General features: G+C 42.7%; 1 protein-coding gene across 1 annotated transcript in view; it reads left to right on the top strand.

Moving 5' to 3' along the window:
- capn7 (calpain 7) overlaps positions 1–18,987 on the top strand; it is a 52,152-nt gene extending 33,165 nt beyond the window's left edge. The window contains exons 16-21 of the mRNA XM_043719266.2: positions 6,563–6,638; positions 10,559–10,704; positions 12,189–12,251; positions 13,890–14,020; positions 15,391–15,474; positions 18,036–18,987. Of these exons, the coding sequence (XP_043575201.2) occupies positions 6,563–6,638; positions 10,559–10,704; positions 12,189–12,251; positions 13,890–14,020; positions 15,391–15,474; positions 18,036–18,180 (645 nt within the window). The 3' untranslated portion in view covers positions 18,181–18,987. The remainder of the gene's footprint in view (positions 1–6,562; positions 6,639–10,558; positions 10,705–12,188; positions 12,252–13,889; positions 14,021–15,390; positions 15,475–18,035) is intronic.
- The last annotated feature ends 449 nt before the right edge of the window (positions 18,988–19,436 follow it).

Below are 19,436 nucleotides of genomic sequence, written 5' to 3'. Positions count from 1 at the left end.
ACTGCTGCCTCACAGCGCCAGAGACCCAGATTCAATTCCCGCCTCAGGCGACTGACTGTGTGGAGTTTGCACATTCTCCCCGTGTCTGCGTGGGTTTCCTCCGGGTGCTCCGGTTTCCTCCCACAGTCCAAAGATGTGCAGGTCAGGTGAATTGGCCATGCTAAATTGCCCGTAGTGTTAGGTAAGGGGTAGATGTAGGAGTATGGGTGGGTTGCGCTTCGGCGGGGCGGTGTGGACTTGTTGGGCCGAAGGGCCTGTTTCCACACTGTAAGTAATCTAATCTAATCTAATCTAAAATCCTAATTGATTGTCATAAAAACCCATCTGGTTCATTAAGTCCCCCTTTAGGGAAGGAAATCTGTTCCCTGGTTTGGCCTACAGGCTACAGACCCACAGCAGTGTAGTTTGCACTTAATTGTCCTCAATTATGGTCAATAAGTGCAGGTTCGGCCAGTGATGCTACATCCTGTGAATGGAAAAGAAAAGCTGCATGTTGATGTTGGAATATTCTGAGATGATGCTGTTATGTGTCAAAGAAAGCTGCTTAGATTCTTTTGTCTGGAACTTTCTGTGACACAATAATTGCATGCCACTTTTCAACCCAAACCTGAAGATTATTCAGGTCTTACTGAATGTAGCTGAAAATGTGTTGCTGGAAAAGCGCAGCAGGTCAGGCAGCATCCAAGGAACAGGAGAATCGACGTTTCGGGCATAAGCCCTTCTTCAGGAAATGTAGGCTTGAACTGCTTTATCCAAAAAAATTGCAGATCAATCTGAATGTTGTACAATTATCAATGGGCATCTCCAGTTCTGACCCACTTACTGGAGAATAGTCCGTGTTTAAAACGGAACAGAATCCCTACAGTGTGGAAATAGGCAGTTTTGTCCCAGCAAGTCCACACCGAACCACTGAACCCATCCAGACCCATTCCCCTACCGTACTATTCTACAGTTCCCCTGATTAGTGCACCTAACCTGCACATCCCTGAAATCTATGTGCAACTTAGCATGACCAATTCACCTAACCTTTTGAAGCAGGTGAAAATTCTTGGGTCTATGATACTGCCTTGAGGAAATCTGCAGTAACCTGGGGCTAAGATGATTGAGCCTTCAGCAATTACAGCTAAATTCCTTTGTTCTGTATATGTCTATAATCATAGGAGAGCTTTCATCCTGACTTCCCATTGATTTTATTTGATGCCATATTCCATCCAAATGCTGCCTTACTGCTAAGGGCAATGATACACAACTCCATTTGAATTTCTACTGTGTCCGTGTTTACTCAGTGGATCTTTTGAGGTCTGAAATGAGGTCTTTGTGGAACCTAGCAGATATTGCTGAGCAGGCTATTGCTGAGCAAGCTTTTCCTTTTTAAAAAAAAACTTTTTTAATCTAGCTGTTCAGAGATGTTATTACACATCTCTGCAGTCCGTGGGACTTGAACCTGGGCCTTCTGATCCAGGGGTAGGGATATTACAACCGCGCCATCACTTAGTTGATAATTAAGTTTAGCCTATGGGACAGTAATGAACAGAACTGGATTTGATCTGCTAAGGACAACAAAACTCAGCCATTTTTCACTTTGCCCAGTAGATGGCAGTATTGTAGCTCTGTTGGGACAACCTGGTGAAGATCGTAGCTAATTCTGAGGCTTAAGATGTTACTGTAGCTGGAGTTGCAGGGCCTGATAACCTTTGCTATATAGCTTGCACAAAACATTTCACAATATAATGAGGAATTAATTGAATTAACTTGAGATTAGTTTTTGTGAAGACAGGGACATTAAGGAGGCTGAGACAGATCATCGACTTCTGGTTTAAGGTTATAGCAAATGCTTCAGTCTTGTATTTTGCACAGATGTGCAGGACCTCCCCATTGTTGAGGATGGGATGTTTATGTAGCCTCTTGCACTAGTATTATCCAGTATTCATGACTGGATGTGGCAAAACTGCAAAGCTTTGATCTGATCATTTGGTTTTAGGGTTATAATTTTGTGTAGCATGCTTCTTTCAGCATTTATCATGCTATAAACAAAGCTCTGTTGTAGCTTCACTGAGTTGATGCCACTTTATCTTTTGGCTATGCTTTACTGCTGTTTTTCTACGTTCTTCATTCAACCAGGATTGATCTCCTGGTTGGACAGTTCTGTTAGAGCTGGGCTGTAAGGTTGCAGGTTGTGATGGAATATGATGCTGCTGTGTTGATGGCCCTCCATGTCCCATGTATGACCAGTTTTGTCTGTTGCTTCTGTTCTGGATCCATCCCATCTACTCTAGCACTACCACTGTACAAGGCAGTCATTTCAGCAGAGAAGGGGGACTATTAATTCATGAACTCCTGTTACCTCTTTTTAATGCCATCCACTTAATCTGTTCATGTAGCCCTGCAAGTTTAGGTTCCAGAAGTGCCCATTCAGTTTACTTTTGAACTCAGTCATCATCCCTGCTACCTACTATTAATGGCAGGGAGTTGCAAACAAACTAAGAACAGAAGTAGACCATTTGACATCTTGGGTCTGCTCTGCCACTCAAAAAAATTGCCTTCAAGCTCCACACTGAGTCATTGTTGCTCACTGTGTTAAACATTCTTCCTCATTTACCCCACCCCCTCCTCCAGCATTTATTACCTCAAAACTTTAAATTTGTGTTCCCTTGTCCTTGTTTCATCAGCTAATGAGAGAAACTTCTGTTAACTAACTTATGTCATAATCATGTACATCTCAATCTAACGTCCCCTCATGTTGCAAGGCAGCTTCTCCAACATTAACCTTGCAGTTAAAATCCCTTATCCCTGAAGCCCCTCTGGTAAATCGCCTCAGTATCCTCTCAGAAAACACTTGCAAATTTCTCAAAATATTTTCGGAGAGGAGATTGTTATGTTGAATTCTCTAGCATGCAAAATGTTTTGTCTCTATTGACCATTCATTTGATGTCAAGGAATTTTGCTTTTATGTTCAAAAGTTTGAGTGCCATAAATAACACTGACATTTCCCCAGTTATTATCAAGGGTACCTTTTTGAAATGTGGTTTTTCCCAAGAATGGACTGAGGTAGCAAAGCTGTTTTACAGGCATGCCTTTAAATGCTGTGCAGGAGAAACAATCCTTTTGTGAAAGATAGCAGAATCCTATGGCAGCTTGTGTTCCAGACATTTGGTACAAAGATATTAGGAGCTGTGCATTAATTTTCCTTATGGTAAGCTCTGAGATATTGTGGCAGGAGACCTGGAGCCATTGGAAGAACTGAAGAGACCAAAATCAGTCTATACCAGGCTTACACATCGAATAACAAGCTTAACAGCAGCACATGGCAGGGGAGGTGGTGGTATAGTGGTAACGTCACTGGTCTAGCAAGCCAGAACCCCAAGCCAGTGTTCCAGGGACGTGAGTTTGAATCCCCTCTGTGGTAAGTGGTGAAACTTGAATTCAATAAAAACTAAAAACATGGTCCGCTGATCCGTTCTATCCTACTTGTGACTCCAAACACACAGCGATGTGATTGACTCTCTATTGCTTTCTTGGCAATTAGGGATGGGCAATAAGTGCTGTCTTAGCCAACACATTTCCATGAATTAATAACACAAATAAGTAAAATTGAATAAATTTGGTAGCTGTAATCTTGTGTAAAATTTGAAAAATAAGAATTATAAATTTGACTGCAGATGCAACTCCTTAACAGTACATTCCGTAATAAGTATTGAAGAAATTAGTTAGTCTTTCTTTTTTTCGTTTCCATTGAAACCTTTGTCCCACAGATGGAGGTCAGAAGAGGAAGTGGTTAAGGAAAGCAATAATAGAGAATTCAGTTGTAAAGGGAAGAGACAGGCATTACAGCCACAAGCTTGACTCCAGAATGATACATCGACCATCCCCCTGCCTACTGTGGCAATATGAAGATAGTGGGTGGCTGCAGTATAAGCTAAGGAAGGAGGGTGAACTTCCATGGGACTTGCAGATCCAAAGATTTATTTTCTCTCTCTCTCTCTGTGTCTCTCTGTCTGTCTCTCTCTCTCTGTGTCTCTCTGTCTGTCTCTCTGATTCTCTCTCTCTGTCTCTCTGATTCTCTCTCTGTCTGTCTGTCTCTCTCTCTCTCTCTGTCTTTCGCACTCTCTATCTTTCTCACTTTCACTCTCGCTCCCCCCCCCTCGCTCACTCGCTCACACCCCTTCTCAGGCTCTTTCTCTCGTTCTGTTTTTCTCTCTCTCTCTTTTTTCTCTCTTTCTTTCTTTCTCGCTCTCTTCCCCGCGCTCGCTCCCCCGTCCGCGCTCGCTCCCCCGCCCGCGCTCTCTCCCCCGCGCCCGCGCTCTCTCCCCCGCGCCCGCGCTCTCTCCCCCACGCCCGCGCGCTCTCTCCCCCGCGCCCGCGCTCTCTCCCCCGTGCCCGCGCTCTCTCCCCCGCGCCCGCGCTCTCTCCCCCGCGCCCGCGCTCTCTCCCCCGCGCCCGCGCTCTCTCCCCCGCGCCCGCGCTCTCTCCCCCGCGCCCGCGCTCTCTCCCCCGCGCCCGCGCTCTCTCCCCCGCGCCCGCGCTCTCTCCCCCGCGCCCGCGCTCTCTCCCCCGCGCCCGCGCTCTCTCCCCCGCGCCCGCGCTCTCTCCCCCACGCCCGCGCGCTCTCTCCCCCACGCCCGCGCGCTCTCTCCCCCGCGCCCGCGCTCTCTCCCCCGCGCCCGCGCTCTCTCCCCCGCGCCCGCGCTCTCTCCCCCGCGCCCGCGCTCTCTCCCCCGCGCCCGCGCTCTCTCCCCCGCGCCCGCGCTCTCTCCCCCGCGCCCGCGCTCTCTCCCCCGCGCCCGCGCTCTCTCCCCCGCGCCCGCGCTCTCTCCCCCGCGCCCGCGCTCTCTCCCCCGCGCCCGCGCGCTCTCCCCCGCGCCCGCGCGCTCTCCCCCCGCGCCCGCGCGCTCTCCCCCCGCGCCCGCGCGCTCTCCCCCCCCCCCGCGCCCACGCGCGCGCTCTCTCTCTCTCTCTCGCTCTCTCTCTCTCTCTCTCTCTCTCTCTCTCTCTCTCTCTCTCTCTCTCTCTCTCTTCCACCCTCTCTCTCTCTCTCTCTTCGGCCCTCTCTCTCTCCCTCTCTCCCCCCCCTCCCTCTCTCTCCCCCCCTCTGTCTCTCTCTCCCTCTGTCTCTCTCTCCCTCTGTCTCTCTCTCCCTCTGTCTCTCTCTCCCTCTGTCTCTCTCTCCCTCTGTCTCTCTCTCCCTCTGTCTCTCTCTCTCTCCCTCTGTCTCTCTCTCCCTCTGTCTCTCTCTCCCTCTGTCTCTCTCTCCCTCTGTCTCTCTCTCCCTCTGTCTCTCCCTCCCTCTGTCTCTCCCTCCCTCTGTCTCGCCCTCCCTCTGTCTCGCCCTCCCTCTGTCTCGCCCTCCCTCTGTCTCGCCCTCTCGGTCCCTTTTAAAGCTTTCCCCTCTCACCTAAAACCTACGCCCTCTAGTTTTGGACTCCCTTAAAGTGGGGAAAAGTCCTTGGTTGTTCATCCTATCTATGCCCCTCACGACTTTATAAACCTCTGAAAGGTCACCCCTCAGCCTCCGATGCTCTGGAGTCTATTGAGCCTCACCCTATAGCTCAAACCCTTCAACCCTGGCAATATCCTTGTAAATCTTTTCTGCACCTTTTCAAGTTTCACAATATCCTATTGCAGGGAGACAGTATTCACAATTTTAAAAAATAATCGATGAGCTTATTGAAGAATTGTTTCCACTGCACAGTAACGTGAAGGAATAAATTTCAGACCATTCGAACAAATAACGGAGGAGTTTTTAGTCCCAATAGTGCAGGGATGTATTATTGCAATTCTACAGGGCATTGGTGAGATGACACCTAGAGTATTGTGTGTATATTTGGACTCATTATCGGAGGAAAAATGTTCTGGCTATGGAGGGAGTGCAACAAGGTTTGCCAGACTGATTTTTGGGATGGCGGAACAGGTGCCTGAAGGGAGACTGGATCATTTAGGACTATATTCACAGCAGTTCAGAAGAATGAGGGGGATCTCATAGGTTCCTATAAAATTCTAATAAGACTAGACTGGATAAACACAGGATGTTCCTGATGATTGGTGGGGGGGGGGGGGGGGGTTCAGAACCAGAAATCTCAGTCTAGGGATACAGGGTAGGCCATTTTGGTGCTGAGATGAGGGAACATTTCTTCACCCAGAGAGTGGTGAGCCTGATCCATTCTCTGCCACAACACTGTTAGGCCAAAATATAGAATGTTTTTGAGGACGAGTTAGGTTTAATCTTAGGGCTAAAGCAATCAACGGGTATGGGGCAAAAGTACTAAGTTTAATGATCAATCACGATCATATTGAGTGCTGGGGCAGGATTGACTCAAATAGTATTTGGGATCATGAAGTGCTTTATAAGGAATGATGGAGGCAGAATTGATTATAGCTTTTAAAAGACAAGTGAACTTGTATTGAATTTCTTTAGAAGTGCAGAAAAGGGTAGGGACATGAGACTAAGTTGATAGCTCTTGGAAAAAGGCCCATGTACCACTTCTTAATGTTGTGACATTTACAAGAATTGTGTGTGATTTATTCATGTTCAAACCTAACTGTTAAATTTATATTCTCATTCCAGGATGACTTTGCCCACAATAGAGAATTCATAACGTTGGTAGTTTACCAGACTGGAGGAAAGAAGGTTTACTATCCAAGTAAGTCAGATATTTATGAAAATGTCAGAATTAGTAAGACTTTAGAGAAGCTCTGGGAAGATTTAAAGTGGAACAATTGCATCAAACTCAAGAATACTGGTTGTTTAGAACCCATGTTATTGCGTGTTCAAGGTCATCAATCCTGACAAAGAGTAATGTAGCAAGTCCAAGAATCAGGAACACAAAAGTAGCTGAAAGCCAAGGAAAAAGAAAAATTAAGGTCCATCAAAGCAAACTGTCCAAATGATTTGTGCAGAAGTAAGTGGAGCAGTGCAGCTCATGTTGAACAAGGAAAACTGAGAATGATGGATGATAAAGCATGTTTTACCTTTCACTTGGAATGTGGAATGTAAGACATGAACACAAAATGAAAAAGCCTTAAGCAAATTTGAGGTTAGAATGGCATTTTCATTCCATGGATACATGAATTAGAACTTTTAAATAACTTCAATGATTGTGGCTCAACTAATGCATTTTTAACTCCCATTTTGATTAGCAATTTGTTTGAGATCTGGGAGTAGAAATGGAGGACTGTAGAGGCTGGATAGTTAAGTATATTCAAGGCTGGAATGGACAGTTTTAATCTGTAACGGAATGAAGGATTATGGGGAAGAAGCAGGAAGGTGGTGCTGATGATTATAAGATCAGCCGTCATTGAATGATGGAGCAGATACAATGGACTGAATGGCCTGCTTCTCCTTCTATGTCTTATAGACTTAAAGTTGCATCGTTTTTGTAGATACATTTCACATGCAAATCTAGGTTCCGCAAACAGCCAGATAATCATATTCTAAATTTTTCCTGTAACAACCTGCATTTATGTAATTTTTTTGAGAGATTTTCCAATGTTAAAGGTATTTCATAGGAGCATTACTAAATAATGTTTGACAGAAGCCAAAGAAGATAATAGGACAGATGATTAAAATCTTGATCAAAGAAGTAGACTTTAAAGAATGTGTAAAGGAGGATAAAAAGGCAAATTGCAGTGGGGAGGAAGTTCTGAAACGTGACGCCTAATCAGCTGAAAGCATGACTGCCATTAGCGGAGCAACGGGAATACATAAGAGACTAGAATTGCAGGAAGCTGAAACTGTGTTGCTGGAAAAGCGCAGCAGGTCAGGCAGCATCCAGGGAACAGGAGAATCGACATTTCGGGCATAAGCCCTTCTTCAGGAATGAGGAAAGTTTGTCCAGCAGGCTAAGATAAAAGGTAGGGAGGAGGGAATTGGGGGAGGGGTGTTGGAAATGTGATAGGTGGAAAGAGGTCAAGGTGAGGGTGATAGGTCAGACTGGGGTGGGGGTGGAGAGGTCAGGAAGAAGAATGCAGGTTAGGAAGGCGGTGCTGAATTCGAGGGATTTGACTGAGACAAGGTGGGGGGAGGGGAAATGAGGAAACTGGTGAAATCCGAGTTCATCCCTTGTGGTTGGAGGGTTCTTGGCGGAAGATGAGGCACTCTTCCTCCAACCATCGTGTTGTTGTGGTCTGGCGATGGAGGAGTCCAAGGACCTGCATGTCCTTGGTGGAGTGGGAGGGGGAGTTGAAGTGTTGAGCCACAGGGTGGTTGGGTTGGTTGGTCCGGTTGTCCCAGAGGTGTTCTCTGAAACGCTCTGCAAGTAGCCGGCCTGTCTCCCCAATATAGAGGAGGCCACATCGGGTGCAGAGGATGCAATAGATGATGTGTGTGGAGGTGCAGGTGAATCTGTGGCAGATATGGAAGTTTCCTTTGGGGCCTTGGAGGGAGGTGAGCGGGGAGGTGTGGGCGCAAGCTTGCACCTCCTGCGGTTGCAGGGGAAGGTACCGGGAGTGGAGGTTGGGTTGGTGGGGGGTGTGGATCTGACGAGGGAGTCACGGAGGGAGTGGTCTTTACGGAATGCTGATAGGGGAGGGGAGGGAAATATATCCTTGGTGGTGGGGTCCGTTTGGAGGTGGCGGAAATGACGGCGGATGATGCGCTGTACATGGAGATTGGTGGGGTGGTAGGTGAGGACCAGTGGGGTTCTGTCCTGGTGGCGGTTGGAGGGGCGGGGCTCAAGGGCGGAGGAGCGGGAAATGGAAGAGATGCACGTCGGGGGGAAATTGCGGTCCTTGAAGAAGGAGGCCATCTGGGTTGTACGTTTTTGGAACTGGTCCTCCTGGGAGCAGATGCGGCGGAGTCGAAGGAATTGGGAGAATGGGATGGCGTTTTTACAGGGGACAGGGTGGGAGGAGGTGTAGTCCAGGTAGCTGTGGGAGTCGGTCGGTTTGTAGTAGGTCGGTTTGTAGTAGATGTCCGTGTTGATTCGGTCATCTGAGATAGAATTAGAAAGGTCGAGGAAGGGGAGGCAGGAATCTCAGACTGTCCAGACCCCAGTCTGACTTATCACCCTCACCTTGACCTCTTTCCACCTATCACATTTCCGACGCCCCTCCCCCAAGTCCCTCCTCCCTACCTTTTATCTTAGCCTGCTGGACAAACTTTCCTCATTCCTGAAGAAGGGCTTATGCCCGAAATGTCGATTCTCCTGTTCCCTGGATGCTGCCTGACCTGCTGCGCTTTTCCAGCAACACATTTCCTGATCGCCAGCATCTGCAGTCCTCACTTTCTCCTCATAGAATTGCAGGAAAGCATATTGATCTAAATGTAAAACTGGAGGAAGTTGCAGAGATAAATGGGATTATAAACAGGAGTGAGAATTTTGAAATGGCAGCACTGTGGTTCAGGAGCCAGTGTTTTTCAACAAACAGAGGTTATGGGTAAATGGAACTTGTGCAGCAAAGTTTTGGATGCGGTCAAGTCTATAGAGGATATAAGGTAGGTAACCGGTCAGGAGAGCACTGGAATACCCAAGTCTACTGATGATACCAAAACCAGGTTGGAGACAGAAGCTGCTGTGGCGGTAGAAATAATCAATTTTGGAGAGGATACGCAGATTGCTCCGAAACAGCAGCCAATCATCTGTCTGAGATAATAAGCAGGAAGAGAAATGAAATCAATGACTAGGAAATGGAGGGTGGGAAACGACCCAAAAATCTCCACTGCATTATGTCGCTTCACCATGTTATCTAACAAGTAATTCAGATATCATTAAAATGCTCATAGTTGTTGTTTCCAGAGTGCTGCCTGCACCTTGTTTTACTTCTGGTTAATTTAGAATTTGGTAAAATTGGTAGATTTTAACCCACATAAGACATTTCTTTACTGCAAATGGTCAGGTCATGCATACAAATCTGTAATTCAGCAATGCTTTTGGATGGGTTAACGTCAGAAGATTTTGCACTAAATCAATTTTGGTGCAGAGCAGCTTAATTTATAATGTTTGCGGTCAATTTCTTTTCTCAACATTGTGCTGTTGATGTTAAAAATCAAAGTAAAGCTGCCCTCATAGAGCCAGAAAAAACAATAAATGATTAATAGTGGCTCAGAACTACCTGAGAGCAATGCCAGAATTCCAAAATTAACAGGACAAGTGCATGTTTGGACAAAAATGCCAGTGTGTGAGAAACTCTGTCTATAAATTAGTCATCAAAATAAATTTGTATTACAATGCTTTAAGGTCCTGAGCGTACAAATAGACAGCGAAAGTCTGCCTCCTTATTTTCACCTATTGTTCTGGTTGCACATCAACTTTGTTGTTTTTCATTCTATCTCCCAAAATCTTTTTCAAGGTGACCATGCCAAAGATGCATATTTCTGTTAATGGTGTCTTAATTTTAGAGGCAGGTTGTCATTTATTGCAAGCTTGGCATGTGTACCGTATGAGTGTTGCTTTCTCAATACTGGTTTTAAAATGAAGATTGGGACAATGTAGTAACTAATTTAACATTAAACTTTATTTGCAGCCAGATATCAGATAATCTCAGATTGATTCTTGGATTGCATGCGCTGAATTTTAACTTCAGTTTGAGAAAATTATTTTTTAAATGTCACATTCAATTGCAGGTGATCCTCCACCTTTCATTGATGGAATTCGAATAAACAGTCCTCATTATCTAACAAAGATCAAGTTGACAACACCAGGGACAAACACATTTACTTTAGTGGTGTCTCAGTATGAGAAGCAGAACACTATCCATTACACGCTGAGGGTATGTAAATATTGCACACATTTGCTTTCTCACTACTGTTACAAACTGAATGTTAAAACTATTATTTCAGTTCAATTTGATACCCTGTCCAGATTGGTTCCCACCTTGGTCAATGTACTTCAAAGCAATTTGTTTTGTGAAGTTTGTTTTCCAGAGTCCCTGAAAGATGCAATATATTAAACAATGCAATTTATTCCTGGCTGGCAAGTTTGTATTTTAACCCCAACCATTTAACTGGCCCATTAATGGGCCCTGATGAGCGAGTTGAGTCAGCAGCAGAGGAATATGAATGGAAGCCAATGGATGGTATATGGTCAGGAAATGATGAGAGAAATACATATGATTGGAAAGAGCAGGCAGTATTCTAGATACCAAGAAAAGAATACTTGCATATGTTTAGTACCATTCACTATCTCAAGCCATCCCAAAGGATTTTGCAACCCGCTGAGTCCAGTGTAATCACTGTTGGTAAAGTAACAGTCACTGCATCTAAATAGCAAACACCATGTGATGATAACCAGATAATCTGTTTTAGTGAATTTGGTTGAGAGAATATTTCCCAGGACGAAAGAGAAGGCTGTCCTGCTCTTCCTCAATGCGGAGAACTGCTACATCCACCTGTGGCACAGTGTCATGCCCCTACCCCTGAACCAGGAGTCCTGGATTCAAGTCCCACCTGCAAAAGAGGTGTGTCATCGTAACCATTTCTGAACAAGCTGATTAGAAAATATCTACAGCTGTTGTAGCACAGTGATCGTGTTCCTACCTCTGAGCCGAAAGAGCCACGTTCAGTTCCCACCTGTGCGAAGGTGTGTCATCACTTGTCCAAACACATTGATTAAAATAACTTGTGTTTTAACCTTAAAGGGACCTGCATATTTAATACTGTCAGACAGGGCATTGGTTAAATGTCTCATCTGAAAGACAGCAGCTCATACTGTGTAACTTTCCTCCAAAGAAGTGTCTGCCTGGAAGTGGCACCTGAATCCACAACCTTTTGAATGAGTAGAAACTGCTATCAACCCCGTTGTAAGTGTCAGTGTCAGGGTACAGCAGTTGTAGTTTGGAACAACAGCCAATCGACAATTCCTGTTTTACAGGTGTAATGAAAGGGAAACCATGAGTGAATGGGTTGTTTGAGGAATAGATTGGATTGGCCATTCCTACTTATTGTTAGGACTCTGCTATCACAAGTGTTAGATGACTCGACCGTACAAAGGGATCTGTGCTTTTCAGAGAGTAGGAGAAGCAAACTGGCAAATGAAAGGGTTTTCTTTTAAAATATGACTAACAGTGGAAAAATGCTGTTAACTGGTTTCCTCCTAAATTATGATTCACATGTCATATATGTGGTATTATCTCATTTAACTGGGTGGTAACTTTGTTTTCCTCAATGCTGATCTACGAACAAAACTTGCTGAATTTTACGTGAAAGACATAAAATATGTTGATGTATCATAGATTTTTTTTTTCTCTTTTAACAGGTATACTCCATGTGCAAGTACTCATTTTCAAAGATCCCATTTCCATATACACATTACAAGAGGGTGAGTGTTTCTGGCAATCAAACGTCAAAATAAAAAATGAATGTAGATATATACTGGCTTCTGCAATTATCAGTACAGCTTACATTTTTTGAAATACTATTGAAGTTCCTAGTGATGTAAGAGAGATGTTTAAAAAAAAGTTGATCTGCAATAGATTTATAGTCTACGAAAGGAGAGCTACAGCATGGCAATAAAAGCTGTCAGTCTAACTAAGTCTTTAATCTGATCCACCTCTCACTCCATTTCTTGTGCTCACGAAGATCCTATTAGTTCAAGGGAAAGCTGAGAGTTTCAATGAGTTCCTTAGACTGAGACTGTTTTCCCATCGGCTGCCTTATTCCATTAGATGACCATTCCTTCAGAGTTGATGAATAACCTCCATTCAGAGAAGCCAGTCAGAATAGTTCTTGATTCTTGGAAGCGAAGGCAGTGTTTTCCCTAACTGAAAGAAGAACATTTCTATAAAGATACTTGGATTCCACATCACAGAATCTTGCAGCATAGAAAGAGGCCAGTCTGCCCACTGGACCTGTGCAGCTTTGAGGGAATTTTCCAACTCTTCCTAACTCCACTTTAGAATATTAGCAGTTCAGTAACATCTAGGAAAGGAAGACAAATTGATATTTCTGGTGTGATGCTTTCTTCAAACTTAGCTACTCTCATTAAGCCTGTGTAAAAGGTATTGTATTACTTTCCTAGTAAGCCATCTTGCTCCCTACAGCATATTGAGCCTTAATGTACTATGGCGAAGTTTGCTAGCCTGATTGCATTTTTTTTAACTATTGCAGTGGAAAGTACCCATTGCACTTGGAAATAATAATACAGGGGAATTCATTGTACAGTCTGTTGCCACCAAATTTCATAAAGTAAATATTTTCTTCAAACTTTTTTCTTCAAATCTATTTTGTATATCCCAAGTATCTTTAAAGCACAACAAACATATCAGGAATTCTATTCTTTATAACTAGCAAAAGTCATCTTTAATCTATCAAGTATCACTTCAGTCACAGAAAATTGAATATTGTGTCTAGTTATTAAGAAATTGGTTTCATTCTGTAGCAGTACGTGTTTTGGAAGTCTAATAGAGATGTTTAAAATTGTGAAATTTTGGGAGAACCTAAATAGATAGCAGGTTTCTTCCGGTAGAAAAAAGATCGTAGATGTAATATGTAGAACAAAGTGCAGGATAAATTTCTTGAAAAATTAAGGCTCTTTAATTAGCTTTTTGCTTCAAGCACAACTCCTCTGTTAGCGTTCATAGATTGTACAGGTGGATGATGTGAAGGAAAGTCGGTAGATATAAGAAAAGGATAGGTGAGTACGATTAGGATATTTGAGAAGAGACAAGTTACTTAATTCTTGATGCAAGGTTCTGTGTATTTCCAAATTATTTTATTCTGCTCGTAGAAATGGTTGACTGCTGCTAAAAATAATTCCAGGTGATGTTTCTGTCTGTATACCTAGTACTGTAGTTTCAAAATGCAAGTTCTTGATCCAGCAGAACAACCAGGAGTGAAGGGTTTTTTGAATTTGTTATTGTTTTTAATGATGTGTCTGCAAGAGTTGCAAATACTTTATTGAAATGCCACTTCTGAAAGTTTCAGCATTAATGTTTTTTCATGTGCATGCTTGTGCTAGGTAAATGGTCAGTGGAAAGGTCCGAGTGCAGGAGGATGTGGAAATTACAGAGATAGTTACAAGAAGAATCCAGTGTACCAAATCGGTGTGGAAAAAATTGGGCCATTGCTGATTGAACTACGTGGGCCAAGGTCAGTAAAGAATAAAAATAATCTTGGCTTAAAATTGTGTTTAGTTCCTTTGTTTATGTTTGATTACAGTAGGAGCTGCTCCATTTTGATAAAATAATAAAAAAAATTAAAGCAATTACTTTTATTTTAAAAGTTGCAAATAATAAACATTGTAATATATACTATATTGAAATTACAGCCCAGAAAGTGGCTGTTATAGAATGGATCAATGCTAGTGTTTATGCTCCACATAACCCTTTTCCCATTCTAGTTTATGTAATTCAGTTCCTTTCTCCCTCGTGTTTATCAAGCTTTGTCTTAAATGTGACTATATTACTGATCTTAACCACCTCATGTGGTAATACATTTCACATTCTGGCCAATCTTTGCACTCAAGTGTTTCTCCATAATGCTTTACTGAATTTATTGATGACTTTCATTTATTGGCAAGAGAGAAAGTCACTGACTATCATTTATTTGTGATGCCTTGTTTTAGATTCTATCTACAAGTGAAATCATCATCTGTATACCTTATCAAACCCCTTCTTATCATTAGAAGGATCACTATTAAGTTGTTATAAACTTTCTCTTCTCCAGAGAAAAGATTCTCATTCTGTTCAGTCTTTGTAATAATTTGTTATGCAAATGTAAATTTGGAGACTACCTCAGTATCCCTGCTGCTTTTCAAAAAAAACTTCCTACAATGAAGCATTTTCTCATGCTCTTGTTTCAAAATATATCCTGGTTACACTTAATAAACCTTGCTACTTCAGAACATGGAAAACACAGTTTTATGTGTGATTGTTTCCTTCAGACTGTTGTCCTTCTGCCGTCATTAAGTCTGTCAAAATGACAGTGCCTCTATTTTCAAGATGTAAGGAGCATTTCAAAAGAGGAGACGAGGGGGTTTAAGGACAGGATTACAGAGCTTGGGACTGAACTAACTAAAGACATATTCCTGATGAAGTGCTTTTACCCAAAACGTAGATGTTTCCTGCTTCTCGGATGCTGCCTGACCTGGTGTGCTTTTCCAGCACCACCCTCTCGTAATTAAAGACACCTAGTGGGATTTTAAAAAAGCGATAGATACACAAAAAGTCAAGACTGGGGGAAACAGAGTTCTTGGAGAATTTTGTAGGAGCTGGGAAGTTTACAGTGATAGTAAGGAATGAAGCAATGGGTATTTAGAACAGAAGGATGAAGCTTGTACAACTTAAGGTGTTGCTGACCAGGTGTCGATGTAATTCAGTGAGCACAGGGGTATTGGGTGAGTAGTACTTGGTGTGAGCTAGGTACACATTCTAATCGTGCATTGCCATACCAACCAAATGAAATTAGAAATGATTGAGCTTGAATGTTTTGTCATTTACCCACTTTCCATCTCTTCACAGGCAGTACAGTGTTGGATTTGAAATGGTGACTGTCTCAATGGTGGGAGACACTGAATTCCATAAAAAACCTAGTGGGGATTACAGGTACTGCTGTTCACTTGTGTGGTTCCCTGTCGATGGAATTTGTTCTCATTGTCTTAGTAGAATAGTAAAATGTTTAGTATCTGCTCTTACTTTAGATGTTGCTGGTTCCTGAAATATTTGGGAATAAAATGAGATTAAGAGGTTAGTTCTGAAGTCTCAAAAGGTTAACTCAGGTTTGACAGCATTTGTGAGGAAAAACAGAGTTTCTCCAGCAATTTCTGTTTTTGTTTTTTAATTCTCAGGGCAGCTGCTTTCGGTTGTCCCACCTTGCCTATTACCGACACCCATCCATCCTTACAAAGAACTACAGGCTCCACTGAGCTCATGTGTTCAGTTATGTATCCTCTGCTTCAGCCCCAGTTCCCTCCAGGCTCCCTATTTGCTCCTCCAGCACCACCCCGTGCAATAGTAGCATGTAATCAGTCTCTGAAATTATAATCTCCAACCACTTTGTTGGACTCCTTGTAGATTTTCCCTCTTTTCACTGTGCTGTCTCCAACTTTGTGTTCACTTTAGTCTAATCTGAGGCATGACTTCACTCATCGGGAGCAACATTTGTCCTCCTGTTTCGCAGCCGTGTATAAAGTATCTGCTTTCAGTCATTTTTAACTGTTAAGCTGGTTTTTGATGTGTGAGGAACGTGTTCACTTATATTTGTTTTGCCACATTTTTGTTGGTATTTTCTAATCATTCTGTTAAGTGATGGTTTTGCACACCTCTGGAGCAAGTGGAGCTTGGCCCGTGGGAAGGACATTGCTAATGCAACTCAAGACCCCTTTCCACCTATTTGTATTTTGTTATTGTACAGGATCAAGAGTCAGCCACTCATCCCTCCAAGCCTACTCTGCTGTTCAATAACCTCAAACTCTACATTCCCACATATCCCAACTAATCTTTTATCCTCTTGGTAATCGAGAGCCTATCGACAATGCCATATAAATACTTAAGGATTCTGCATCCACAACCTTTTGAGGAATTCCCAAGACACTGAATCCTCAGAGAGAAAATGTGTTTCCTTATCTCTCACTCAAATGGGAGACCCCTTGTTTTTAAACTATACTCTTTAATTCTCGATTCTCCCACAAAAAAGGTGTCCTTTTGACAACTACCTGGTCAAGGTACCTTAGAATCTTATGTTTTAATTAAGCCACCTCTGCCTCTGTAAGCTCCATAGGATAGAGATGTTGGAGACTTGCCTCTTAAGGCAACCCACTAATTTCAGATATTAGGAGAAAGCGTGGACTGCAGATGCTGGAGATCAGAGTCGAGAGTGTGACGCTTGAAAAGCACAGCAGGTCAGGCAGCATCCAAGGAGCAGGAGAATTGGCGTTTTGGGCATAAGCCCCTCACCAGGAGTATTTATCATTCTTGATGAAGGGCTTATGCCCAAAACGTCGATTCTCCTGTTCCTTGGATGCTGCCAGACCTGCTGTGCTTTTCTAGCACTACACTCTTGACTCTAATTCCAGATATTAGTCCAGTAAGCCTTCCTTGATCTGCTTCCAACACGTTCCAACAGTATGGTGATTAATACTATACACGGTATTCTAGATGTCTTCTCACCATCGTCCTGTCATATTGCAGCATAGTCACCATGTATTTGCAATTTCCCTCAAAAAAATTGTTAGCTTTTATGATTCCTGCTGTACTTGTATACTAACTTTGTGATTCACACACTACAACACCCAGATCCCTCTGCATCACAGCTCTGTAACTTCTCACTGTTTAGATAATGTGCACTTTCATTCCTTCTGCCAAAATAGTTTCTCCCATTGTACTTCATTTACCAGTCCTTTGCCCACTCATTTATTTTTGTAGGCTCCCGATGTCGTCTTCATAACTTTCCTACCTTTTTTGTTGTGGAGTGTCAGCTTAGTTGGAGAATTTGCTACAAGGTTGTGGCTTCACCTCCACTCCAGAGATTTGAGCCCATTCTCCACCGTTGCACTCCTGCTGCAAAGTTGGGGGAGTGGCTTCAGTGTCAGTCAGGCTGTCCTGGGCTGCTTTCTCAGGTGGTCTTAAAACCTCCAATTGCACTATTTTAAGAGCATAGTTCTTCTTGGTATGCTTGGCAATCTTTATCAACATTCCACAGAAGTGTTAAATGACTAATGTCTCATTTCATGTAGCAAAGATTCACGTGTAGAACTGGTAGCTGCCATGGTTTCTGCATTACAATAGTAGTACAATATGATTTCGTTATCTGTAAAGTGCATTGGAATGCTGTGGAAAGGTGCTATATAAATCCACGTCTCTTTTATTTCTTGGAGTGATAATCAGTTTTCAGTCCTTCAGTTTTACCTGGGGTAGCCACTATCCTATCATGTCAGTCACCTTTCAGTCTTCCCAACCCTGTTACGTTTAAATAGGTCACCATTGGATCTTGCCTTCCTGGCAGTTCTATGTCTGTCACTCGCCCCACCACATTTCCTCCGTCTCTTCCCAGCAGATGATCATCTCATCAGGTATTCTCTTTGCTCCCATAATCCTCACTGACCACCTGATGTATTAGATTTCAGATGCACTAATTTGACAGTGAACATGTGTATTTCTTCCTGCAGATGTGGATTCTGTTACTTGGAAGTTGAGCGAGTCCCTCCAGGAGTTTACAATATCATCCCCACAACCTTCTTGCCTGCTCAGGAAGGTCCTTTCTTCTTAGACTTCCATAGTATCATCCCACTCAAGATTACACAGTTACAATGAAATGAAGATCTATAGTGAGCACTTTTACTCTTGAATCATGCACATGCCTATTAAGGAAATGTTTTTTTTGAAAAAGTGACATCTTCTCAGGCACTAATGGAATGTATTTATATAGAATTTCTTTGAGAGAGTCTAAAGGAGATGGTTATAGTTGGGAAAGGCTCCTGTACTTGCAATGTAATTCACACGTTAAGCAAAGTTATCTCAAGTCTCATACATTTTGGGGGGAAAAGAATGAAGGAGTGATGTTTTATAGACATAAATGTACATATTTTTACTGTAGACTACAATTGGGAGTCTTTTGCGATTTAATTTGTAGCTGTTTAACTGATTGCAATCTTGGGGGTAATCAGAATAGATTTTAAGTACTAAGTTGAAAACTGCGTTGCCAGCTCTTTAAATGATGATACAAATGTGGAAACTGATTTCTTAACCTACCTGAAAAGCAGCTGTTGATGTTTACTGTACTGCTCTGCAGCTTAGGGACATGTGCAATGTATATTGTAAAGACCAGTCAATAATTGTAATCATACAAACCATTTGTTTTTATAAAAGAGGGATACTGGTTTGGTGATTCTGAATTCAGCTGTATGTATTTCTATTACAGATTATATTTTTTATCTTTTGGTATTTAGCATGTATAAAAATTCAGGTTATGCATCCACACATTGGTTGTGGGAAATTGAATTTTCATAAGAGAAGATATTAAATTACTTTTACTTCATGACTGGAAACTTAGGAACTCCTCTATTCAAGTCTTATTTAGCACCTTGAATTATGAATAAAAATCAGCTTCAGTTATTCGTGTTCTGTTGTGCAGAGTTTATTTAGTTCAAGTTTTATTTGGCCAGGTTAGTCAAATTTGCCTTACGCTTTGGACGTGTCCCTAGTTATTTCCACAGTTCAGCTACAAACTCTCTTATCTGGACATACCATAGTAGCTTATTGTTCTCCCAAAAGGAAAAGAAGTCATCTTTCAAATCACGAAGCACAGGTAATGTTTTAATATAGGAAATATAGCCAATTTTCACACCGCAAAATTCCACAGTTGTGATTGTGCTTAAACGCAGATTCATCTGCTTATTTGTGATTTTGATTGAGGGATAAATATTGACCAGGGCTCTGGAGAAAATTTCTCCACTTGTGTTTATCTGAAAGAGTAAGCACAGTTGTTGTATAATGTATTTGATACTGAATAACTGCTGTCTGACATACCTGTTGGACATGCTGACTTAGATCTCAAATCTACAGCATGG

This window comes from Chiloscyllium plagiosum, unplaced genomic scaffold, assembly GCF_037043375.1.
Source record: "Chiloscyllium plagiosum isolate Xiang-an unplaced genomic scaffold, Cpla_swu_hap1 HiC_scaffold_34, whole genome shotgun sequence".
Taxonomy (NCBI): Eukaryota; Metazoa; Chordata; class Chondrichthyes; order Orectolobiformes; family Hemiscylliidae; genus Chiloscyllium; species Chiloscyllium plagiosum.
This window is presented reverse-complemented; position numbering and strand designations above follow the sequence as displayed.